Raw genomic sequence first — 24,263 nt, forward strand, 5'->3', positions numbered from 1 at the left:
AGCTTATATAATCCCACCCCTACTGAGTTCATTCATTAATCAAACTACTCAAAAAGAACAATAACATATTTTTACCACAAAACTCTCAACATTTGAACATATGCATTTTTAAAACCTATAAATTTATTTAGGGAATGTGTCTCGCAAATTTTAATTGAAAGCAGCACTGTATGAAATAGTCTGCCATTATTACAACAGCCGCTGTGCCCTCATGAAACAGAATATCCTGATTTTAAAGTGATGTCAAAATGTTTAAATTGCACATGTATTTTGATAACTTGTAAAAAGAGAAATGTTCTTTGCTTGACATCAGGCACAAACATTTATAGGAAAACCGCACTTTTATTAACTACAACAATAAAGAATTAACCACTTTAGTAAGAAAAGTCAAATTAAGGATGTATTTGGATTCATGTAAAATTTCCTCATTTGATCATACTTTTGTTTTCATTTTGAATTAATATAAAATGTGTTAATCCTAAATTTACTTTTTTTGGTAAATTTGTTTGAAGTTGAATATTTTGTGTTTTCTGTTGTCATTTTGTGATAGTTTTGCACCCAGTTTATGTTTTTAGATATGTATTTAATTTTTAAATATAGGGAGAGTAGAAAATATATTTATAAAGTAAAACTACTATTCTGTTACATTTTAGAGAGCATGTCCAAAATCTGTTGTGTCGGAGAAATACTGCAGTACTCTTGTCTTATCAGATCTGCAACTTGGTTTTAAAAACCCCGTATATTTAATTTAATATTTTCATTTACATTTTATTTCATTCATGCCAGCCATATTTATTATTTAAATGTAAGACAAAAAAAAGGTTCTTGTTTTTAAATAAATTGCTGTGAAAGACAAGTTTTGTTAGAAAAGATGAGTGTCACAACATGACATGCACAAAAAGCTGAAGGGCCTTAATAAATAAATAAATAAACAAACAAACAAATTAATAAATAAATAAAAACAAGAAGAAAGACTAAACAAATCTTTTTGGTGGGGAAAAAGTGGACACACTTTTGTTCAGGTTTTGGTTGAACATTAATAAAGATGTAAGCAAAATGTTTAAATGTGAGAAAGAAATCAAAAAGTTTTAAAAGCCAGTTTTAAAAGCCAAGTTTTATAGCAAAAACTGCTGTTGTGGTAAAAAAATGAAAAAGAAAAAAAATTATATATATATAATTTTTTTTAACTCAAATGTATTTGGAATTCAATAAGACATGAATAAGGAGAAAATAAAAGGGAAGACGTTTCAAACGGTTGAAACTCCTGTATCACATGACCAAGGACGCAGCATCAAGTTATAATTTCCCGGAAGTTAGCCCATGCGACTTGGAGGCGCACCGGCTCCACACACGGCAGAAATATCGTAGTATGGCCTCCTTCTGAGTGTCATCACACGGTTTCTGTGTACACACCTTACCGGCAATCCGACACCATCGAAGCCTTGATCATGGACCTGTGGTCCAGAGGCACATTTTGGGGCCATCGGAGTTGTCAATAGTACTCCCACGGTACTGTATTGATAGATTTTGAGCACTGTCACTTTTGGAAATCCTGGGATTTAAAACGGAGTGACAACCGTGCCGCTCACCCCATCTGCCGGTTAGCTTGCTAAGCCAATAGCAAAGAAGGGCAACTTCTCGTTTGGAGTAAAGGACAAGAAAACGGAAAACCTTCTACCACCAAGTGAAGACTAACCAGAGGTTGATACCCTGACTTCCTACTTTCTGAAACTGTCACTGTTTGTACCTGGTAAGGATTTGAACAAATTCGTCGTGGTTCTGACTGTTAGCTTCAAGTACAACCAAGCTCAGCTCTATCACCCCCCCTCAAAGGCATGCAGGATGAACAGGCCCTGTCGGCTGTCAGCCTTTCACGGAGATCGCAAGCAAACCAATCGAAAATTGCATTTCTAATTGAGTAAAACTGTTTTTATTTAAGATTTTGGCGTTATATCGTCGGTTTTTGCGACGTTGCTGTTTCTTTCTCGCGTAGATAGCTTGACAGGTCGTGGCAACCAGGGGCCGTTATCTCCTAGATAAGGCTAGCTAGCTTAAAAACGCCCAGGTTTAGGGGCTTAAAAAGCTATTTTACTTTTGTTGTTGCTGCTGCTAGGACAGTATCGTTTTTTTTAATGGTCAAATGTTAATATCTTACTCTTGTCTTTTTTTAAACATGAACGAGGTAACGATGGAGGATTGGCTGCTGATTTTTAAAGTTAACCGTTGAACTCAAAAGGCCTGCGATTAACACGGGGTACAGGACAGGGCTAATGCAGCTAGCCACCGCTCTCCAACAATAGCTTTCTGGTAATCGGGGTCGAGTGTGGCACTATTTATCTGATTATTGAATTGAGTCTTGTTAGCGTTCTAGTTTTTTTTCCGACTAACATATTTTATTATTAGAATACTAAAGTAGGAGGGTGGAAAAAATGTCAGTGTAGTACTGTAGTAGGACACGTAACGTTTGCCGGCTGTCGGCTAACCACCATGTAACCCAATTCGGCCTAGATTGCTGCCGCACTTAATAGGCCGGCGAATACATTTCATCCTACATACTTATAAGACGTGATAATCTTTTCGTTGAGGAACTGTCATCTTTAATCACGATTCACAAGCCTCTTATCCGTCACCACCGGGGGAACCATATGGTAGCATTGTTCGGTAAAGCCTTCGAAGCATGGTCGCTAGCTAGCAGCTAACGAGAGTTCGTGTGTCAGCAGGTGGATGTTCTGTGACACGTCTACTAGCTGTATTCACGACTTTTGATTTTTTTTTCGTCTGTTCAATGTTATCTTTACTGTAAAATCAATCAGATACTGTTAATCGACACTAACTTGGTTTCGAAATAGTTTGCCCACTAGAGTAAACCTATAGAAGCGATTGTTAACACAGAAAATGAACTTTGACCCCCCCCCCTTTCCTTAACTTTAAAAATTTAAATTGGGCAAATAATTCCCATCTGATGGTAGATGTCCAAAGGTTGAGGACTATCTTGTTCTGTGGGGCCTAGCTGTATTCACCTCCTGTTTCAAGTCATTCTTGGGTTTTCTCTGTGCCCTTTAGTAGGTCAATGTTTTTGCCTCAATTATGGATATGACTTAAGTTTAATGAGTAGAGAAAGGAATCTTAAATGAATAGTTGCAGTTTTTAATCGAAAGATCTTATGCATTGTTTAAGCAAGTGGTTCAGATTGAAAAATGACTTTTCTGGAGGTGGTGTTACTGTTATCATTAGGCAAAACCACAGGCCACACCCATTTTATTTGTTCCATGTTGCCACACATGCAGAAATGGGCCAGTATGTGCAGATCTAAATGTCCTGCTATCCTAATTTGTATTTGTAATTCAAAGTAAATTATTTGCAGCTTCACCTAAAATGCAGTTTTTCCCCCTTCTCTCTTAAAGAAGGCTGGCAACACACCGCCACCCTAATGCAGACCCATAAAAGAACGTGAAATGAACAAGCCACCGCAGCCTTTAACGGGACCTACTGCTGTCCCAAATCCGTCCCCATCCCCTGGATTGACACAGGTGAGATCCACTTAACATACATTTTTTTTAAGTAGGTTGGAGTTTATTAACAAACGTTTTCTGTTGTCTCCTTACAAGGCCGCTTACGGCCCAGGACAGCCCCCTTCTCTTGTCTTTGCCCCCCAGCAACCCCCACAAATGACTTCTGCTCAACAGCCAAGACAGGTAATGAGTATAACTATTTAAATCTTATATTAAATGGTTTTGTCGTCATCTAATCCGCACTGATGGAGGTAGTTTATAAATGTGCTACATATTTAAGAATGGTCTTTTCCTGTGCTTTAAATGTAAACATGTTTCTTCTGCTTTATTGCTTTGGCTTAATGCATGCGCCTTGTCGCTTTGCTTTATTCTTCAATGTTGGTCTTGATTTATCCTCTCTGTCCTTTTTGCCGTTCTCCCAGTTTGCCACAGGGCCCCGTACTTTACACCAACAGGTACTAACTTCCCTTCAGTATTCCTTACATCCTCTCTGTGTTCTTAGGTTTGTGCACATTTTCGCAGCTGAAAATCGAAGAATAGCTGCTTTAGAGGTTTACATGCAGTTTTAAAAAAAAATGGGATTTGGCCAGGATTTCTAACTTTTACAACCATTGAAGTAAAATGTATTAAAAGCAGAACATATTTTCTATTTATTCTAATTATGCATCTATCTATATCCATATATGCTGTAAACTTCTGTTTTTGTTTTTTGCAAAAAAATAAGTTGAATATTTTAGACATCTCAAAAGTAATTAAAGTAGCTATATATTTTGATTTTCTTTAGTCTTCCCATTTTTATTTTTACTGGTTATTTATGTAGAGTTGAATTTTTTATAATGGTGGCACATAAATTTGAGTTTTTTGTTAGATAACTGTCACAGGAAGCAGGATATGCCTGATTCCAACTTCTGCAAATGGAAAGGGCACTGCCATGTCATTCATTTCTACAGCTTTTTTTTTTTCCTTTTTCACCATGTTCCTGTTCTTTGCACACACAAAATAAAGTTTTTCTTTTCAATTTCATTCTTAGACACATTTTTTAAGAATCATTATTTCAAAGGTTCTGTAGTGTAGTTCCTAATGTTGTTTACAACTGGTTGTGTGTTTTGTGCATCATGGTAGTTGATAAAGTACAAGACTGTGTTTTAAATTTTAACATATTGTGTACTTTTACACTTTTTTCCCCCTGATAGATCCAAATTTTCTTCAATTGAGGACCAGACCCCCCCCCCCCCCATTTTTCTTCTTCAACCATTTTGCAGTGAAATAGTTTGACCAACAGTAATCGATTGCTGATAGTAGTTAAACAAAAGTGACAATACGATCTTGTCTTAGAAAGACCTGTACATAGTTGGCCCTTTATGGGAGTTCGAGATCACGTTTTCTGACCACAAAATATGCTGCTGGCTCTTTTCTCTCTTGTAATCTGGGCCTTCCTCATTGTCTTCGTTTTCACCTTAATCTCATACCTCTCTTGCTCTCTGCTCATGTGTTGTGCGGCTGAAGGGTGGATACAGAGCGCTGCAGGTAACAGCTTTCTCTCTAAACGCTAAACGCCTTCACGTCACTTTTGGTTACAAAAATGGATTTTAGTGTGTGAACAGCTTCAGGATGAGGCTAGATTAGTATCTAAATGGAAAGTCACACGTTCAAAAGTCAAAATATTTCCAATGTGAGTCAGGATGATTTAAGCTGACACAGCACAGAGCAGTAACGCTGTCTCTTCTTCATGAATCATTTTTTACTTCAATTTTTTGTTCTTGTTTCCAGACTTACTATCAGAACAGACCCGCAATGGCCGCCAGTGCTCCACGGGTGCAGTCGAGTAGTGGCCCTCGGCCCGCCGGGCCTCTGCCTGTCTACCCCGCCAGCTCCCAGATGATGATGATCCCTCAGCAGCAGATTTCTTTCGGAGGCTCTCAAAGCTACTTTATTCCCCCTGGACAGGTTCGCCCATTTAAACCATTTGGCTCTAGTAAATATTGTCGCTCAGCTCCACATAACATGGAGTTGATGCTTTATCATGTTACAGTAAGCTAAATAAAGCATTCAGTAAATAGATGTCATTGGTTTAAGGGAGACGGAGGTTTGAAACTTTCACATTAGTTTCTCTAAAGTATGTATGTTGGGGAGTAGGGCTGGACGATTTGAGGAAAACTCGCAATATGAGATATTGGTGATTAATATTGCGATAAAGATATAATTTGCGATATATAAACAAAGAGCAAAACAACCAAAAACCTTATTCCCATTTCATTGCAACAGTTCAAAGATTATGCTCCAAATGACCCTCGTCGACATAGGAGGCAAACAGCTAACATCATAGGGCTCCATCTGATTGGTTAACAACGTGAAAGGGTCCATCCGATTGCTTCAAGTTGCCATAAGATTGTTTTACCACATTTAGGTTAACCATTTATTGCAATTTTCGTTGTCTTTTGCGATATGCATATTGCACAGCTTGATATTGCGATAATGAAACATTTGCGGTATATTGTGCGGGCCTATTGGGGAGGTTTGTTCTTTTTTGTTTTGTCTTTTTATTGTTTATAACTTGTTTTTTTGTTTTCTTTTGGTGAAGTACCGGGCCCCATACATGACACCTACCCAGCAGTATCCTGTGACCAGTAACACAGGCTATTACCCTGGAACAAGTCCTGCAGAATATCCCGGTTTCGGTAAGTTTTTCTTTTTTTTGTAATGTTTTATAAACTAAAAATGAATATCAACCAAGCACAACAATGAACTGGATTCTCATCAGTAAAATGGCATAACTCACTAAACATCAAATTCCACCCCAAAAAATCATTAATTTGTATTTTCTAAGTTCAAGCTATGGTAAAATCATAAATTGTGAGTATTGCCTCTAGATTTTATCCGTTTTGCTTGGTTGCTTGTTGGGCTTAAATGTTTTTCTGAGTCTAAACTCTTCCATGTGTATTAACTGCTAGATGCTTGTAGTCTGGCTTGCTTGGCCTGTCGTCTATCTATCTGCAGTTTCACCTGACGCTGGCTTGCAGGTTCCATGAAATGGCTTTTAAACCTTTCTTAGGTGACCAAAGGTCATACGATAGTGGCGCGTGATCAAGTATGATTGACACCTTGGTGTAAATACCAATAATATATGAGGCGGGAACTTTCAATGCTAAAAGAATTTCAAACGCACCATCCAGAACCCCCACTTTTGACCGCTTTTTTAGGTTTCCAGAGGAAAAGTAACAACCCTGAGCGTTTCTGATTGAGTTGCCCGCAAACAAAAAGTATTTTCTGTCAACATCATCTTAAGTTAAATATTTCAAAACTATTTGTATCAAGTTTTCCCTGCAGGACCGTGTGCTGCTACTTGTAAACACAGTAATCCACGTTGTTGAGTAACGGCTGCTGCAGTCGACCGGGAAGATGTAAACCAGGAGGGATGATGATCTGGAATGAATAACAAGAGAGAGGAGGTCTGATAGTCGGCACAAGTGTGAGGTTATAGCTCAACGAGGCCATTAGTCAAACCCCCATCCTATACATGTTATTTATGCAAAGAAAAAAACAGATGCGTTTTTGTGTCCAGCTCAGCTGTTGAAGGTTTAGTCTTTTTATAACCAAGTGTGGAATCATTCAAAACTGTTAAACAAATCAAATTAATAGGTTTTGAGCCTTTCATATCTCTCTATATCTTACTTTCATTGCCTTGCAAACTGGTATTGTCCATGAACAGAAATGGGTAATGTAACTCAAACAGCCTTTATGATTTATTGGCTGTGCGAGCTGCGTTCCATCTGAAAAGGTAGCAAAAACCCAGTCAGCAGAATCTTCCTTCAAAGGATTTCTGTCGTGCTTTTACTTGTTTCAGCAGATCTACGCAGGAACACAAAATATTAAAGAAAATTTGATCAAATCAAACATGTCCTTTTTATATTACATTTTAGGCCAACACGTGTATTTAAAACAAACATTTAAAATAAAGCACACTTTGAAATGATTCACTTCGTTACATAAGTAACAAACTAAAAAAACATTTACCGTAATTTCCGGACTACAAGCCGCTACTTTTATCTTGCGCTTACAGCCTTGCGGCTTATTCAGTGACGCGGCTAATTTATGGATTTAATTGGCGGCCACCATGTACGTACTTTCGAACTCAGTGAATAGTTTGAATTCTCTATCTAACACCAAGCACGAGGCATTTTTATTCAACACACCTCTTAGCAGCCAAACAGCATGGAGTTGACTTCAGGTCTTAGACACTTCAGTCATGGTTCAACAAAACGAAACACGCATGCCCGGCCGCATCCCAGAATCCTTTGGGGCCATTAGACCCAACGTGCACGTGATCGCCGCTACATTATGATGAAGCTTTCAAGTTAAAAGCAATCGTTAAAAGCAGCGTAAAAAAGTCCACCTTCACCAACGGGTTTGGAAAAGCCGGTTTGCTGCGTGACGGAGAGAACAGCGCATGGAGTGAATTTACACTCCATTTACGGTTTCTAAGGAAACCGTAAAAGCGGAATTTTGCTTTGAAAAACTCACAGCCTCCGTGTGAGCTGGAGACATCTTCTCCTGCCGATTGAGCTGCGGGGCCGATGGCAGTATGATGGCTCCCACACGTAACAACGCATCCGCCCCTCATACACAAAACGTACAGTATTAAGTCCGATTGCTTTGCACAGAAACGATTTGCTCCATCCACCGGCGCAACGGGGACGAAGTGCTCCTCCTTGAAGCTGCCCTGGCAAGAGGTGTCGGAGTAGATAGGAAGGGGAGACAAGGAGCGCGCGGGGCGGGAGCGGAGCGCAGAGGCGTCCGCGGAGTGCAGAGGCTTCTGAATTCTGACGCACGCGCCGCACTGAGGCGCGCGTATCACGCTGAGGCGCGCGCTTTTCAGTCGCCGCTGCTTTATTTTACCGTTGTGTTTTCTAACCAGTCCTGTTACTCCCATAACGCTGCTGCGACACAAGCGGAAGGAGAGCTTTTCCCGTTCACCCCTCCATGCACTGCTGCTACTTGCTAATTCTTAAACACGTACAACAGAATGGCGAGCCGGGCGTTGGCCCCGCCTTTAGCCCCTAAGACTCATGGGAAATGTGGAATCGCGGATGTAAATTTCCTCATTATAACTGAGGGATGTAATGTTGATTATATGGTTACTGTTTGTAATTTTATGTTAGATACCTAGATTGTCAATAAGTAAAAAAAAAATGAAATAAAAACACCATAACTGAGGGACTTGTGAACAGAATATAGGTCCATGCTGTTTGACAGATGTCTATACTATCAAATACGTGACCCAGAGTCAAAACTGTCACCACCCACAATGTGCTAATAAATTGCACTCACTCTGGGATGCTGGCCGTGATCTGTCTGGATGACAATATCGGCTAACACATGCGCGGCTTGTACTCTGACGCGGCTTGTGTATGTATAAAAGCAGTTACACACGTGAATATGGGTGGGTGCGGCTTGTAATCGGGTGCGCTTTGTAGTCCGGAATTTACGGTAAATGGCCTGTAATTTGATCATACAACAGCCCCGTCGTGTGTCTAAGTCTTTTAACTTGCCATGGAAGTCTTGCCTTTGTTAAAGCTAGTCTTTATTTTGTAGGGTTCTATTTTAGATTCTATTACAGAGTAGAAATTAGGGTTGCACGATTTGTGGAAAACTTGCGATATTAGCGATCAACATTGCGCTGATGTTGTCTAACGAAACATGAACAAATGGCAAAACAACAAATAACATTGTTTCCATTTCACTGCAGCAGTTTTCTTTTAAATAAGTCAACATAACTTCAGTTATACTCCAAAGGAACCCACGTCTACATAGGAGCTGGACATCCAACATGAAAAGGCTCCAATTGGTTGATCAAGGGATCCATCGATTGGTCAAATGCATAAATGGATTTAAATACTTTAAGCTGCCATGAGATTTTTTACAATGTGCGTAAACATTTAAGGTAATCACTTGCAGTTTCATTACACTGTCTTTTGCGATAAGTGCATCAAATAGACTAATATCGCGATGACAATAAATTTGTGAGTCAGGAATACAGTGAAGAGATGGAGGAGCGTAGATCAAAACAGCTTTAACCCGGTAGACCTCATAGAATGATGTCAAGCCTGTATAATTAGGACGGTATGAGGGATTTATTGATTTGTCAATGGGGTAATTGGGATTAAGGATATCAGATGTAAATGATACGAATAGAAAGGAAACTCTGTCGAACAGGAACTATTGAAGCGCTTTTGACCCGTCAATGCAATAAAAAAATCACACAAATTTATCAAACTCATTACAGAGATGATGAAATGCATGGATAAGAAAACAAAAACAAAGATACGCTTAAGTCACATTAACTCAAGTCAAGTAGAGCTTGATTTATTGCTTTAAAAGAAGTGGGAGGAAAGGAGCTTTGCCAAAAATGTAAAAGTATTTGATTGGGAATGAGTTCAGGGTCAACCCAGCCAAATTTTCTGTTTGGTGCCGCTGCCCCCCCCAAAAAAAGGTTTCCCTTAAAGAGCCACCCACACTTGAGCTTTTTTAACATGTTCTTGTAGCATTTCTGGGATTATGGACGATGGATATATGGAAAATTAAGCTTAATTTCATTTCTGGATATTTCTTTATTTAAATTGTTGGGAATCAGGAGCAGAATGAAAAAATGCTGTTGGAAAAAGCTTTTAGCAGTGACATAGATGTTAGTATCGGCGGGCCGCACGCTCCCTGTTCCGCTCCATTCTGATGCGTCCACTTGTAAAAGACTAGATCCATGTACGTCTCAGTTTTCATCGTCCAAACTGGCATTTGGCTCAAAACTGTATGGCTGGATAGCTCCGAAATTGCTCGTCATTTTTATTACACCGGTAATGTTAGGTTGGGGGTGTAACCTAGCGAGAGAGCGTGATGATTAGATGATGGGATGTAGGGGCAGGGTTACTCTGCACCAACGGTCCTGCCCACAACTCGGAGGAGAATTTCTAATGCTGCTCTGCAGAAACTTGGTCTTAGAAAACGACATATTAATATAATTATAAGTAATATAATTATTACAAATCTGTAGCAGTAATCAGTAAGCCCCTGTGCATTTCATGGGACCTTCTTAACACCCTGCTTCCTGTGGATCCTTTCATTAACTCATTCTGCATCTGTCTCTTCCTGCCCTCTTTCCTTATTTCCTCCCTGTCCCGTCCCTCACTGTCCTCCTCTTCCTTGCTGCGTTGGGTCAGAGCCCTCTCTTGCTGCGAGGGAGAGGCGGGGTGGTGGGGGTAGAGGGGGTGGGAGAGAGAACAATCGTCTCTCTCTTCACGGCGCTCCTCTTACCTCTCAGCGCTACCCCGGTGAGTAGTGCGTGCGTGTATGTGTGTGCTTCTGTGATGGTCAGCGAGCTTTCGTGGCGTGACTCGGTGGCGCTTCCCGTCTGTAATTATCTCCCATCTGCTGTCTTATTACGCCCAAGCAGCTTTACTTTTAGTTGTTCAAGTGTAAATGTCTCCTCTCAAATAAATGGAAGAAACTCTCCAGTTACAACATCCTGATTTTCAATGACGAAACCTGCTGTCATGTGATGGAATCACCTGAAAACATTTTTAAGCCAACTTTGAACACGTAATGGCCATCAAAGATCACTTCCCCACTCTAAATTAAACCTGCAGTCATGTGATGTGCATTCACTTTAATGCTTGAAATATAAAAGAAAATTGCTGTAAATAAATGCATCAAACCCCAGCGCTATCTTTAGAGCGCTGTTTTTACAGCACAGTTGGCCAGCAGCTCTGTTTGTAATAATAGCTGTGGAGCCCAAACTGGTGTGAAAATCAGGCCAAATGTTACCAGGCGATGTGTAAACAGAAGTTTATGCATCTAAATCTTCTATTTCTGATTTTTTTTTTGTAACTTCTGGATTTTAAAAATGTTTAATATCTTTAGCACCAACAGTTTTACTTAACCAGTGTCTGAAAAGTTTAAAATGATATGCGGAAACACACATAGAAACTAAACATAAACAAGACTTTTCACTGCTTTAAATTAACAACATATCGTAGAATCATGTCCCTCGGTCATGGTGATTTTCATCTTTTTTTTTATTTTTTATCATTTTTTTTTCTTTATCAGCAGCATATTATCCAGCTCAGCCACAATATCCTCAATCGGTCCAGACCACACCGGGCATGATCGGGCCAACTCAGCAACAGCAACAGGCTCCGCCCTCTCAGCAACCGCAGGCACCTCCCCAAGGCCCGCCGAAGAGGGAACGGAAACCGGTACGGTACCCTGACCAGTTATGTCTAATGTAACCTCTCCACCTCATTCCCCCCAATTTTTATGGAGGAAAATGTCCACATTTAGACTCCATTAACTCTGAATCTCTTCAAAGGGATGCTATCTCAGCGTTAGTTTCTATTATTTTAATACTTTTCTTTCTACTGATATGGTTTTAATTGAGAAATGTGTTGCATCGCTGACAGATAAGAATACGGGACCCAAATCAGGGTGGCCGTGATATCACAGAGGAGATCATGCAAGGTGGAAGGTCTACCACCACCCCAACCCCCCCACAGGTAAGACATGAAGAAAAGTCTGTGTTGTCTTCATAAATCTAAAAAAAAAATGAATAATTGCTATGAGCTGTCCAAATTGTCATGTTTTAACACTGTAGAAAGGTCAGCCCTTTTTAAGAAATGTTTGTGATATGAAATATAGTCTCAGTGCAAGAAAATGTAACCTGACAAAAAGGAAGAATTTCTTCTGTTTTTTTTTTTTTTACTTTTTCTCTTCAGTTTGGTGTCTGCACTTAAAACAAACAATCCCAGAATTTGGTTCACCTTCCATTGATGACTGGAATAAAAGATGATTTACTTTTTAGTTCTATTCCATTTTTACCAAAAAGGACTTTTTGTACCATGTTAAATGAAATTCTTTACTTATCAGTGTAATAATTTATGAATAATTATACTCAGATTGAGACGAAAGTATTCTGATTTATCAATTTTAACATTTGTCTCTCATAAAGCCTTGATACTTTTAAAGCCCCACGATCTATTTGAACCCACAAGAACCCATGGTGACATCAGTGGAGCAGAAAAATGACAGAAATGAATTCTGTGGTCCACTTGGGTTGTGGCAAAATACACATGATTTTATTTTTAAGAAAAAATGGCTCTGGGTTCTTATTGGTTAAGATCGTTTAAAGTGGTCTTTTAATTGTGATTATGCTGTTTTTAGCTGAAATTTAAAAAATCGGTGTAGTTTATTAGAAATTCACCTCTTGGTTGTGGGCAGAGCCGCTGGTGCTGAGCAACCCCGCCCCCCCTTTCCCTCCCTGTTGCTGAGCTCAGAACGGGAACCATATTTTCTACATCACAAATATGTTCCATTTCAAATGATATTTTTTTTGTCTGCTCTTGATTCACAACGATGTAAATGAACAAATATTCAGAAAAGCAATTTTAATATCAATTTTTATTTGAACATGTGCCATCATGTGAAAAATGCCTCAAGAACATGTGGGGTGGGTCGGAGTTTGACCTTCTTAAGGCAACAATCTTTGAGTAAAAATCCTGACTGGTATCTCTAATTGAATTGTAACTATTATGTCACACATTGTGCTGACGGTATTATAGCACCTTTTTTGTAATAACTGCCACCTCTCTTTCCTTGTAGGCCTCTGCACCAGATACAAATCCAGTTCAGACCAACGGTGAAGTTCTGCCGCCTGTTAGTGCAGACCCAATAAAAGGTGTTTATCGTCTCTTAAATGACAATTTTACTTTTCCCTTTTTATTAATTTGCTTCATGTTTGTGCTGTTTAGAAGAAAGCATGTCTCTCCCAGCAAGTGCTGCAGTCCCTTCACCTTCAGCCACAGAAGCCATAGAAGAGGTTGTACAGGAGGTGGACAGGAAGACCCCTCAACATACTGACATAACTGCACAGCCTGTCGCTGCTCCTGCTACCGAGGAGCCGTCCACGCTCCAAGACTTCCAGCAAGCTGCGCCTTCCCTTGCTCCAGAAGCTACCGCTATGGCTGATGTCCCCGAGGCAGTAGAAGAAGGGAGCGACAAACCTAGCGACACGGTCGATTCCCCAGTCGTGCCGCCGCCGCCGCAGCAGCAGCAGCCATCAGCAGGACAAGAAATTCCTGTGGAAGCTGAAGAGCCACGAGCTGCTTCACCTGAGAAGAAACCAGAAAATGAAGAAGAGAAAGAAAACGTTAAGAAATCAGAAAAAGACGAGCAAGTGAGTAGCACTAAGGCGGCGGCTGCAGTTGAGGTTCCAGTTCCTCCTGGTAACGTGGCTGAAGAGGAAATGGAAGCGAAGTCAGTTGCTGAAGTCTCCGAGCCTCCTCCCCCCTCTGAACCAGAGCCCGCTGCTCCACCTCCTGAGGACGTTGTTCTGCACTCTCCGGCGGATCAAGAACCCACACAGGTGGAAGCAGAAGCAGCTCCTCTCTCTAATGGCCTTCCTCAGGAGACTGAAGAACTGTTTGAGAAAACTCCAGTTTCAGACACTACATCCCCAGACGAGTCCAACACTTCTCCAACTCAGGAATCAACACCTGCGGTGAAATCCGCCGCACCAGCCCAGGTGGAGGAGGACAATAAAGAAGAGCAAAAGAAGAAAGTGGACGACACTCCTGCCTCGGTCAGCTGCCCAGAGGAATCTACTATGCAAAGTATGGAAATGTTTTTTATTTACCATCTTCCTACTGTTTAAGGTTGAAATCCAAACCGGTTTTTATTTCCTTAAAGCTGCTACATCTGTGCCAAAGAAGAAGAAAAACATGAAAGAGCTCAATAAGAAGGAGGCCATTGGGGACCTCTTGGATGCCTTTACCGAGGTATGCTTCATTTCAGGTGCAGTCAGACGCTGTTTTTTCTCTAGAGAATCGGGAGCACTGTTATCGCCTTATCCTTTGTCACTTGAAACCTTTTTAACATCATCTCTCTTTCAGGAGCAGCGTGCCAAGCCTGTTCCTGAACCTTCACACACTCAGGCCAACCCTCCAGCTCCAGCTGAACCTCCCGCAGAAGCAGTAGATGAGACATGGGAGGAGAAGGAGGACAAGCAAAATGCAGATCCAGAAAAAGAAAAATCCCAGTCAGAGCCAAGTGACCAGAAGTACCAGTACAAAGAAGGTGGGTAGATGTTCTCCAGTCTTTTCCATCTGCTCGTAGAGGTCTCCTGTTGTAACATTAAAAAAAACACATTTCTCAGTAAGAAAACCAAAGTGGAAAATGACACATAATTCTTTAAAATAAAAACGAAGAGTTTTTGTGACGTAGTTTTGTATTTACGACCAACGCTTTCATCCATATAGATGTGGGCGACCAAACTTCTTTAAACTGAAGCTTTCCTGTTTTAAACAACTACAATGTTCCAACAGTGAACATGATAGAAATGAGTAAACCTTTTATTTCAAGCTGACAGACCTGACTGTTGTCTAGCTTATGTCTGTAGAAGTGACTTCAAAAGACAAATCGCTTCTAAAATCACTTTAGAAGTAGTTTTCCCAAAAATTACAAAGGAAAGTAAACGCAAGTGTTGGTATATTAGCATACTTTAAGTCAAAGATCCCCAATCCTACCGATCTGTGGGTCACTTAGGGGAAAAAAAGGATAGTGTAGCGTTGAAATTATGTCTGCTTTTGCTTATTTTCTGATTCTAAAGCAAACTATCGGATTCAGTCCACCACATCTATATGTTTATGGCTCACTCCTGATGCATGTCATTTGCCTCGGTCACGTGTCTGCTACTTTCTCAAAGACAGAATGAAGATTTGAAACAAAGTGGCTGACTTGTGGAAACTTGTAAAATTTAAGAATTTTCCTTACAGCAAAACTGAAGTAGGGAGGCATCTGTTACGAAACTTTAGCACAAAAAAATTCTGCCCTCTGTGTTAGAGAAATGCACAAGATTTATTCAAAAACAAATGAGTCATCTTTTTGCCCGAAAGATATGACCTTGAATTGACTTCCCAGTTTTAAATTGACCCTATGGAAAAGAAAATAACAATCTTCCGTTTGGTTGAATTTTTGCAAATCAGAAGTAAATTAAGTATTTAACCTTTAAGGACACATGCAAAATATCTACAGACAGTTTCAGTTTTTTAAAATGAAATTGCATGTAATAGCATTTTCATTTGAAATATAGATTTTTCGGAAAACCAAAGCTTAAATACATTAAACACTAACTTCGGTCCCATTTGGACCGCTTTGGGAAAATATTGTATGACGTTAAACCTGTCCGTGGCCTAAAAAAGGCTGCAGACTGCTGTTTTATACAACTATGAAGAAGACTTTCACTTTGAAATGTTTGAGAACTGAGCCTGAAGTTAAAGTATGTGTATCTTTTTGTTTTTATTTTTTTCTAACACTCGCATCTTTTTTATTCAGAAAATTGGAAGCCAATAGATCCGGAGGAGAAGAAGCGGTACGACAGGGAGTTTCTACTTCGCTTCCAGTTCAGCAACGCCAGTATGCACAAACCCGAGGGCCTGCCCGTCATCAGTGATGTCGTCCTGGACAAGGTAGGAAACGCTTGATTGGTCGAAAATTCCCTTAAAAATGCCATGGAAGTAACACTTTTTGCATAACTTTTAAAATTCTAATCAAGTTTGATTTTATAGCTCTCTTTATACAAGTTCTGAGACTTTTTGCTGCTTTAATTTTAGGTGAACAAAACTCCGCTACGACCTCCTGATCCATCTCGGCTAGCAAACGCTGGTCCGGATTTTACCCCCTCTTTTATGGGGAATCTGGGAAGCAGATCAATGGGAGGACCTCGAGGCCCGGTGAGTCAATTTGTTGCATTTTTTTTCAGAGGTTGTCGCTCTATTATAATCTTAAACTAATTAATTTACTTGGATAATAATTAGTTGATGAAGTGTATTATTCTTATTTTCTTGAATATTTTGGTCTAAAACAAGAACATGTCCTCCCTCGCCTTTTTAGCCTCCTGGGCCGCGTCGCTCCCAGCAAGGCCAGCGAAAAGAACCCAGGAAAATTATCAGCAGCCTCGGTGAGGACATCCAGCTCAACAAAGCCGAAAAAGCCTGGAAGCCATCCGTGAAGAAGCCGAATGCCCGTGCTGCCGAGGAGGTCGACGATGACGACCCAGAAAACGCCAAGACCCGGGAGCTGTTCAAGCGTCTGCGCAGCATCCTGAACAAGCTGACTCCGCAGAAGTTCCAGGAGCTGATGAAGCAGGTGTCGGAGCTGGCTATAGACACAGAAGAGAGGCTGAAGGGAGCCATCGACCTCATCTTCGAGAAGGCCATCTCAGAGCCCAACTTCTCTGTGGCCTACGCCAACATGTGCCGCTGCCTTATGGGGGTAAGACATGGAGCTGGGGTTTTCCGCTCTGATGATGACTCCTGTTTTGTGCCACGTGTCTGGGCCACTGAATGCTCATGATGGCAATGAGGATCTGAAGAAGCCTTAAACTATGTATTACTTTAAACAGTGCAAATGTTGCACAATTCAGAATTAATCATGAAATGCCCAATTTTCATGCTCGGCTTCCACAGTTGAAAGTTCCCACCCCAGACAAACCAGGAAATTTTGTGAACTTCCGAAAACTGCTGCTCAACCGCTGCCAGAAAGAATTTGAGAAGGACCAGGATGATGACGAAATCTTCGAGAGGAAGCAGAAAGAGTTGGATGCTTCCAAAGATGTACGAGACGGTCAACTGGTGCATTTATAGAGGTAAACGGGAGACGTTTCTGTTGTTCTCACCTGAACACCTTGCATCTCCGCTCAGGATGAGGAGCGAGAACGCCTGAGGGTGGAGCTGGAAGAATCCAAAGACAAAGCCCGAAGACGCTCACTGGGCAACATAAAGTTCATTGGAGAGCTTTTCAAGCTGAAGATGCTGACAGAAGCCATCATGCACGACTGTGTTGTGAAACTTCTTAAAAACCATGACGAAGAGTCTCTCGAGTGCCTCTGCAGACTACTGTCAACTATTGGCAAAGACCTGGACTTTGAGAAAGCCAAGGTGAGGATTTCTTTTACAAAACAATCAGAAAAAAAATCTGAACCTCAAGTCTTCTCCAGGTATGATGTTTGTTTTTCTGGGTCTGCACATGTAGTGATGAGGACTTGAGCAGATTGTTTTACGTGAGTGTTTTGGAATTTTAAGCCTGTTTTCTGTCTGTTCCAGCCTCGCATGGATCAGTACTTCACCCAGATGGACAAGATCATCAAAGAGAAAAAGACGTCTTCAAGAATTCGCTTCATGTTACAAGATGTTCTTGATCTCCGAAGGGTAGGAAACCGTACACCAACATTAGTTATGTAGCACACTTATATAGCACTGCACTACCTTCTTAGAAGGCCGAAAGCGCTTTACAACCTATTCACCCATGCACACACACACATTCCCAGCTCCGCTGCTGAACACTGGCACAAACTTAATAACAGCATGGAGCAATGTGGGGTTCAGTGTCTTGGCCAAGGACAAAAACCTACAGTCTTCCAATCAGAGGTCGACCGCTCTACCTCTGCACCATGGCCGCAGAGGGAACACTTTTTGTTCAAATGGTTGAACTTTTGCATTTCTGCTCCTCAGAATAACTGGGTGCCCCGCAGAGGAGACCTGGGCCCCAAAACGATCGACCAGATCCACAAAGAGGCAGAGATGGAGGAGCACAGGGAGCAGATCAAGGTCCAGCAGCAACTCATGTCAAGAAAGGAGCCCGGAGGCAGGATGGGGGGCAACATGGGGGGACGGGGCTCTCACTCATCAGGAGGTGGACGGGTTAGCCAGCCTCAGGATGAGGGCTGGAATACGGTCCCCATTTCAAAGAATCGACCCATTGACGCCACCCGCCTTAGCAAGATCACAAAGGCAAGAAAGAGACGCAGACATCTAGTTTTTTGTTAAACCAAATCTCATGTTTTGTCAGTATCTTTGATTCCGTTCCATTTAGTTTTAAGTGTCTGTGTTTTCTCCAGACTGGTACCATGGACCTTAACAATCAGCTGCTGGCTCCTGGAGGTAAAGGCATGTGGAGTAGCTGGGGAAAAGGCAGCAGTGGAGGGAGTGGAGCGAAACCAGCAAGTGGAGAACAAGGTAAAATATAAAAAGCAAATTTATATTTAAAAAAAAACAAAACTGAAGAGTTTTTGTTACTTTGTCTGAGTTTTAATGATTGTTTTTTTTCCCTCCCATTTCCAGACTCTGGTCGTCCGGCTACGAGCACTCTAAACCGCTTCTCCGCTCTGCAGCAGTCAGGTTCTCTAATGGCGTCAACAGAAACGGATCGAAGAGTTCCTCAAAGGTATGCAGACAGAGCATCTGTTGTTGAAATCTGTCGTTTTGTCTGTCGTGTTTTGGCTATATGCTCGGTGGGTTGTTTATTTTCCTATTATCCCTACTAAAGATTAAGTACAACAAATTATTTGATTAGAAATTAGATTTGTTTTAAAACAATAACTTATTTTCCCAATTCTTTCAGGTCGAGCTCAAGCCGCGAACGTGGCGGAGACAGAGACAGAAGTGAGCGCGACAGGGATCGCTTTGACAGGTTTGCTCGCAGCGAGGAACAGGGGGGAGACCAGTTCACCAAGAGGAGCTTCAGCAGAGAGTCGAAGGATCGCGGCAGCCGGGGCGGAGACAGCCGGGCTTCAAACGAACCAGTGCGCCGTGTCGCCAGCATGACTGACGATCGCGACCGGGGAAGCCGCGACAGAGGCAGCAGAGACCGCGGGAGTCGGGATAGAGGAAGCCGGGACAGGGGGAGTCGGGACCGGGGCCCAAGCAAAGACCTCCCAGGTATGAAACCTGACAGGAAAGCAAAGGTTTCAAAACACTTTTGCAGCTGTGAGATTTGAGTTTGAGGAGGGAAAAGAATAAGTAACCTTTTATTTTGATCTGGTTTCTCAGCAGTTAGACGTGAAAGCGCTCCCACTCCTCCTCCCTCTCTTCCTAAGCCTGCCTTGACCGAGGAGCAAGTGGAAAAGAAAGCAAATGCCATCATTGAAGAATACCTCCACATCAATGATGTGAAGGTACAGAAATGACACTCACTCTTGCTAAAGTACAACTTGAAATCCCCTTCAGTTGAGTTGACCAGCTTTCTGGATGTTTCCTCTCTGTGTGTCATTGTAGGAGGCGTTGCAGTGTGTTGCAGAGCTGAACAGTGCCTCACTACTCTATGTGTTTGTACGGAACTGTGTGGAGTCCACACTCGAACGCAGCACCATTGCTCGGGAGCACATGGGTCTGCTGCTGCACAATCTTGTAAAAGCAGGAACTTTGCCCACACAGCAATACTTCAAAGGGTGAGTTTAGCTCGTGGTTGGAACTTTTGTCTCTGAATCGTCAGATGTGGACGTTAAAACGATGCGGCGTGCTTTGTTCTGGACCTGTTGCAGGCTAGAAGAGATCCTGGAAGCAGCGGAGGACATGGCCATAGACATACCTCACATCTGGCTGTACCTGGCTGAACTGATCACCCCTATGCTCCACGAAGGAGGCATCCCCATGGGACAGCTGTTCAGGTGAGTGCTGGGACAGTCCAGGAGCTGAGCCGACAACTCCTGCTTAGATGCAAAATGTCTGGAGGGAGGAAGCCGGTTGACTGACTGATTTTACAGTTATGAATAATAAGAGAGTAAAACTCTTGGTGGCTCTTAATTTCTGTCATTTTACTTCAAATATTTGTTTTATTCACTTATAGGGTGAAAACTGACTATGGGTTAGGATTGAGATTAGGGATTTTGCTGATGTTTCTCAGATATTGATTCCTATGGATGACCCAAACATAAATCCTTGTTTTTGTTTTTCTAATTTCAAAGGCAATAAACGTAAAATTCCAAAATTCAGTTCCAAACTAAATTTAATCCCACTTGAAGATCAAGGTTCAGTAAAAAAACACAAAATTTAACAAATTACAGCAACACATAGGTTGTCAACTTCTTTATGCTGATTGTTCCAAAATACGTATCACACTGCATTATTTACTTATCTCAACTGAATTTAGAATCAACTTAAAAGCAAAAGTGAAACATTTTCCCAAGTTGGAAATAAAGGGGTTAAAGGCCTTTTTAGAATCAGGAATTCTGAAAGTGAAAATGAGACAGTTCTTCTAATCTGAGAGTCAGATGAATCTCAAATACCAGCATCACAAATGTGGGATTTTTTTATTGCAACCATGTAACTGTTAGGAACATTTTCCTTTACAAATGTCTTTCTCTTTTGAATAAGCAGCCTTCATGTGGGGCACTTGTGTTTTCAGGGAGATCTCAAAGCCTCTGGTGCCTCTGGGGAAGGCCGGCGTGCTGCTGGCACAGATCCTCCAGCTCCTCTGCAAAGGAATGGTACGTACAAGCAGACGTAGAGCGACGGCACGCCAAAGGCCTCATTTACATATGCATGCTTGTTTTGGAGTCTATAGAAATACTTGGAATGTCTGGTAAATTCTGACAGAAATGTGAAATATTTTAATATTTTTAATGGAGGAACAGGAGGATTTATAAGTAAACCTAAATGTTGCATTTACTTAAAACAAGCCACAGCTTTTCTAATAATAAATATCCATTGAGTTATTTTAGTTAAAAAATAACTTTTGGTAACAAACGTATACCTGACATGTTTTCTGTTAAATATTATTCTTAAACTTAACTTATAAACCTCTCCCCTTCATATTCTTGCTCTTATCTTGTGGAACATGCAGACTCCTCAGAAGGTCGGGGCTTTATGGAAAGAGGCTGGACTGAGCTGGAATGAAATCTTGCCCAAGGATGAAGATGTCAACACGTTTGTCACAGATCAGGTAGGCAGGATTTGTTCCGAAAACAGAACAGTTTGGCTGGTTCTGGGTTTGTTCAATTCAAACGGCTGCTGCTGCTGCTGAAAATAAAGCAGACAGCTGAGGGCCTTTCCTTTCCTTTCCTGTCAGTTTGACCTTTTATGTAAAACGCACCCACCAGTTTGTGCAATGAAGAAAATGTGAATTGGAATTTAAATGTCCTGTAAATGTTCTAATGGTCTGAAATCTACTTCAACACATTGTTGTTGTTTTTATTTTGTTTCTTTTAGAAAGTTGAATTCACTGTAGATGAAGAAATGAAGTCAAAGGACGTCGGGAGGAAAAATGTCCTCAGTGGAGAAGAGATCAGTAAACAGCTGGACAGACTCCTGCAAGACAAGGCCAACAACCAACGGATCCGGGACTGGATTGAGGTGTGGAGCTCTTTTCTTGTGTTCTGGGGGGGGGGTCATTTTTCTGCATGTGTGTAACCATGTTTTCTTCATTTTTCATCGTAATCACTTTATTTCACGTTCCTCACTCGATTGTTTTTTCCTTTCACAGGCTAATTTGGAGGATCAGCAGACGGTGAACAACCAGTTTATACGAAGGTTGATGACATCAGTGTGCCAGTCGGTCATCATATGTAAGTATGAGTGATGTAGTCTGTATGTGTCCTGTATTGCTCATCCATGTTCGTGTTTTTCTTACAGCAGCAACAACCTGAAAGTAACTGCAGACACTCAAATTTAGAATTGCAGATGAAACCGTTTATCCTGTTTATGGATTTTGTTTTTAGGCGATAATCCATACAAGGTGGATATGGAGCAGATCAAGAATAGAGCCCCTCTGCTGCAGAGATACCTGTGTGATGAGGAGAAGGAGCTGCAGGCCCTCTATGCCCTCCAGGCTCTCATGGTTCACATGGAGCAGCCTGCAAGTCGGTATCAAGCTCAGATTGTGCACAAATATTGTGTTTGTATTAAATGTTTGTGTGTTTATATTTTTCTATGGAAACCGGGGTGAAAACTGATCGTCTTTATTTGCATGTCGTCTCTGCAGACCTGCTGCTGATGTTCTTCAACACTCTGTACGATGAGGACGTGATTAAAGAGGAGGCCTTCTACAAATGGGAATCCAGCAAAGACTCTGCAGAGCAAACAGGCAAAGGCGTCGCCCTAAAATCCGTCACCACCTTCTTCACTTGGCTCCGCGAGGCCGAGGAAGAGTCTGACAAGGATTGAGGCAACAACAAAACAACACAACAACAAAAAAGCTGCCGCTTAACTTTATCAAGAATTGTGCTCTGTAGGCAGCTGTGGAGACTCAAAGACAATGTTGCCAGTGTGGCAGACTCAAATAAGTCCTCAATGAGGACACATCTTTTTTTCTCCCTCCTTTTTCTTTTCTGTGAGAGATGGACTCAGAAAATAATGTCTCTCCTCCCTTTCCTGTTGTCCTCAAATAAACTTGAAAACGCATTCAGCAGGACTGCTTTTTAATGAGGTGTGAGAAACCCCACATCACTACAAAACTCTGTCAAGTAGCACAAACCAAGTGGCTGCTTGAATCTCGACAGTTGCAACGCCCCAACATGTCATCCGACTTGCAGGAAGAAAACGAACAGGGAGTGTGACGCGGTGGCTTCCCTGACCCCTTGGTTTAACGCTGTGTGTGTTCAAGCACGGCTCTTGTGTCTGTCCTTTACTGGAGTGTGCAGCATGACTGAAGTGTGTTTCTATTCATGATCTAGTGGGACAAAATGTTGGTAGATAAAAATGTACATGAGCTAATCATAATTTGCCAGATGGAGTTTTTAAGAGAAAAGGTTGTCTATTTTCACCTTCTGTTTCCTATCTTGAGCCTAACAAAAGGACTAATGCTGACTTGGTCTACCTGGGTGTGGACTTGTGCTTCCTCTAAGCCATCCTCTCCCACACCCAGTAGAGAACCATATGGACTGACTCAGCTGTTCCAGAGGACTCTTATGACCCAATCAGTTAAAACTTGAAGTCGGTGGAGAAATTACCTTGATAAAATATATATATATATAAATAAATATATACAATGAAAGGAAAAAAACTAAAACAAAAAAAAAATAGGTGATCTGAAAGCCTTTTCTACTTTAAGTGGAAACTTATTTCAGGATTGTTCCATAAATATAATAGACTTTTTTTCAGTTTTATTTTTCAGAAACGATAATTTTCTGATATAATTGCAGTGTCTCATTTTCCAGGAGAAACATCAGTCGCCCGAATGCAGAGAAGAGTTTTTTGATAATCCATTGATTATTAGTTTTATTTGACTTTTTTTGTAAATATTTTTTTTCTTTTCTCTCTATTTAATAAATTCTTGCTTCTTTTGCATCTAAAACTGGAAAGATGAGATCATTGAACATTGAAAATAAAGGATGAATGAGTTGCTGAGCAGACGTTTCTTGATTGCCTCAGATGTTTTTTTTTTTATTTTGAATGCATTGGTATTTTTTAGTATTAGATGTTAATCATCTTTTGATCTATTGTAAAATAGTTCCCAGTGGTCATTTAATTATGATTCTGACGTTTTTAACCCAGATTTTAAAAAAACGTGTCCTTTTCTAGGACCAGAGCGGCAACAGTTCATTCGAAATTCACCTCTGAGTTCTGGGCGAGACTCTAACCACACTTCCCATCATCCCTTTGTTTATACTTTCCTGCTATAGCTTGCAGCACCTCACACCCACAACCTAACATTACTGCTGCGACAAAAATGGCAAGCAATATTGGAGCTATCTAGCCCAACAGCTTTGTGCTAGATACCAGCTCAGCTACATCTGGGTGGATCGTCCACAGGTGGATGCATCAGAATGGTACACATTTTTTGTCCTGAATCACAACGATTTGAATAAACAAACACTTGCAAATGCAATTTGAAGTTTTTGGTATTTTGGCCCATTCCTCCATGCAGATCTCCTCTAGAGCAGTGATGTTTTGGGGCTGTTGCTAGGCAACAATGACTCTCAACTCCCTCCAAATA

The 24,263-nt window shown here is 41.2% G+C and overlaps 1 protein-coding gene and 1 non-coding gene across 7 annotated transcripts; both read left to right on the forward strand.

The window, feature by feature from the left end:
- The first annotated feature begins 1,310 nt into the window (after nucleotides 1–1,310).
- LOC101158558 (eukaryotic translation initiation factor 4 gamma 1) lies at nucleotides 1,311–23,674 on the forward strand. 6 transcript variants are annotated; one of them, XM_023964759.1, is made up of 32 exons: nucleotides 1,317–1,750; nucleotides 3,404–3,530; nucleotides 3,609–3,695; nucleotides 3,935–3,967; nucleotides 5,019–5,039; nucleotides 5,283–5,459; nucleotides 6,094–6,190; nucleotides 11,610–11,758; nucleotides 11,963–12,055; nucleotides 13,158–13,233; nucleotides 13,307–14,167; nucleotides 14,244–14,332; nucleotides 14,447–14,630; nucleotides 15,888–16,021; nucleotides 16,166–16,285; nucleotides 16,446–16,826; nucleotides 17,021–17,167; nucleotides 17,255–17,491; nucleotides 17,657–17,761; nucleotides 18,065–18,343; nucleotides 18,451–18,568; nucleotides 18,674–18,776; nucleotides 18,954–19,270; nucleotides 19,382–19,506; nucleotides 19,607–19,779; nucleotides 19,873–19,998; nucleotides 20,736–20,817; nucleotides 21,174–21,272; nucleotides 21,539–21,682; nucleotides 21,813–21,894; nucleotides 22,048–22,188; nucleotides 22,311–23,674. In XM_023964759.1, exons 2-32 carry the CDS (start codon nucleotides 3,456–3,458, stop codon nucleotides 22,490–22,492), a joined length of 5,037 nt encoding a protein of 1,678 aa, XP_023820527.1. In that variant the 5' UTR covers nucleotides 1,317–1,750; nucleotides 3,404–3,455; the 3' UTR covers nucleotides 22,493–23,674. The 6 variants fall into 6 exon arrangements, with proteins under 6 accessions (XP_020566749.2, XP_023820527.1, XP_020566747.2 ...); XM_020711088.2 differs by having other exon boundaries at nucleotides 3,405–3,530; nucleotides 19,385–19,506; XM_020711087.2 differs by having other exon boundaries at nucleotides 3,405–3,530; nucleotides 11,613–11,758.
- Nucleotides 16,853–16,928, forward strand: LOC111949148. Its single transcript, XR_002875218.1, has one exon. It is a non-coding gene; the product is annotated as a small nucleolar RNA SNORD66 (small nucleolar RNA).
- Nucleotides 23,675–24,263: the final 589 nt, after the last annotated feature.

This window comes from Oryzias latipes, chromosome 17 (genome assembly GCF_002234675.1).
Source record: "Oryzias latipes chromosome 17, ASM223467v1".
In the NCBI taxonomy this organism is placed as follows: domain Eukaryota; kingdom Metazoa; phylum Chordata; class Actinopteri; order Beloniformes; family Adrianichthyidae; genus Oryzias; species Oryzias latipes.

Excerpts from the sequence above, each read along its gene's own strand:
- LOC101158558 (XM_023964759.1), top strand. The coding sequence starts at position 3,456 with ATGAACAAGCCACCGCAGCCTTTAACGGGACCTACTGCTGTCCCAAAT. Across the intron at positions 3,968-5,018 it reads CCCGTACTTTACACCAACAG|GGTGGATACAGAGCGCTGCA; the intron begins GTACTAACTTCC and ends GTGCGGCTGAAG. Across the intron at positions 19,271-19,381 it reads CCCAAGCAAAGACCTCCCAG|CAGTTAGACGTGAAAGCGCT; the intron begins GTATGAAACCTG and ends CTGGTTTCTCAG.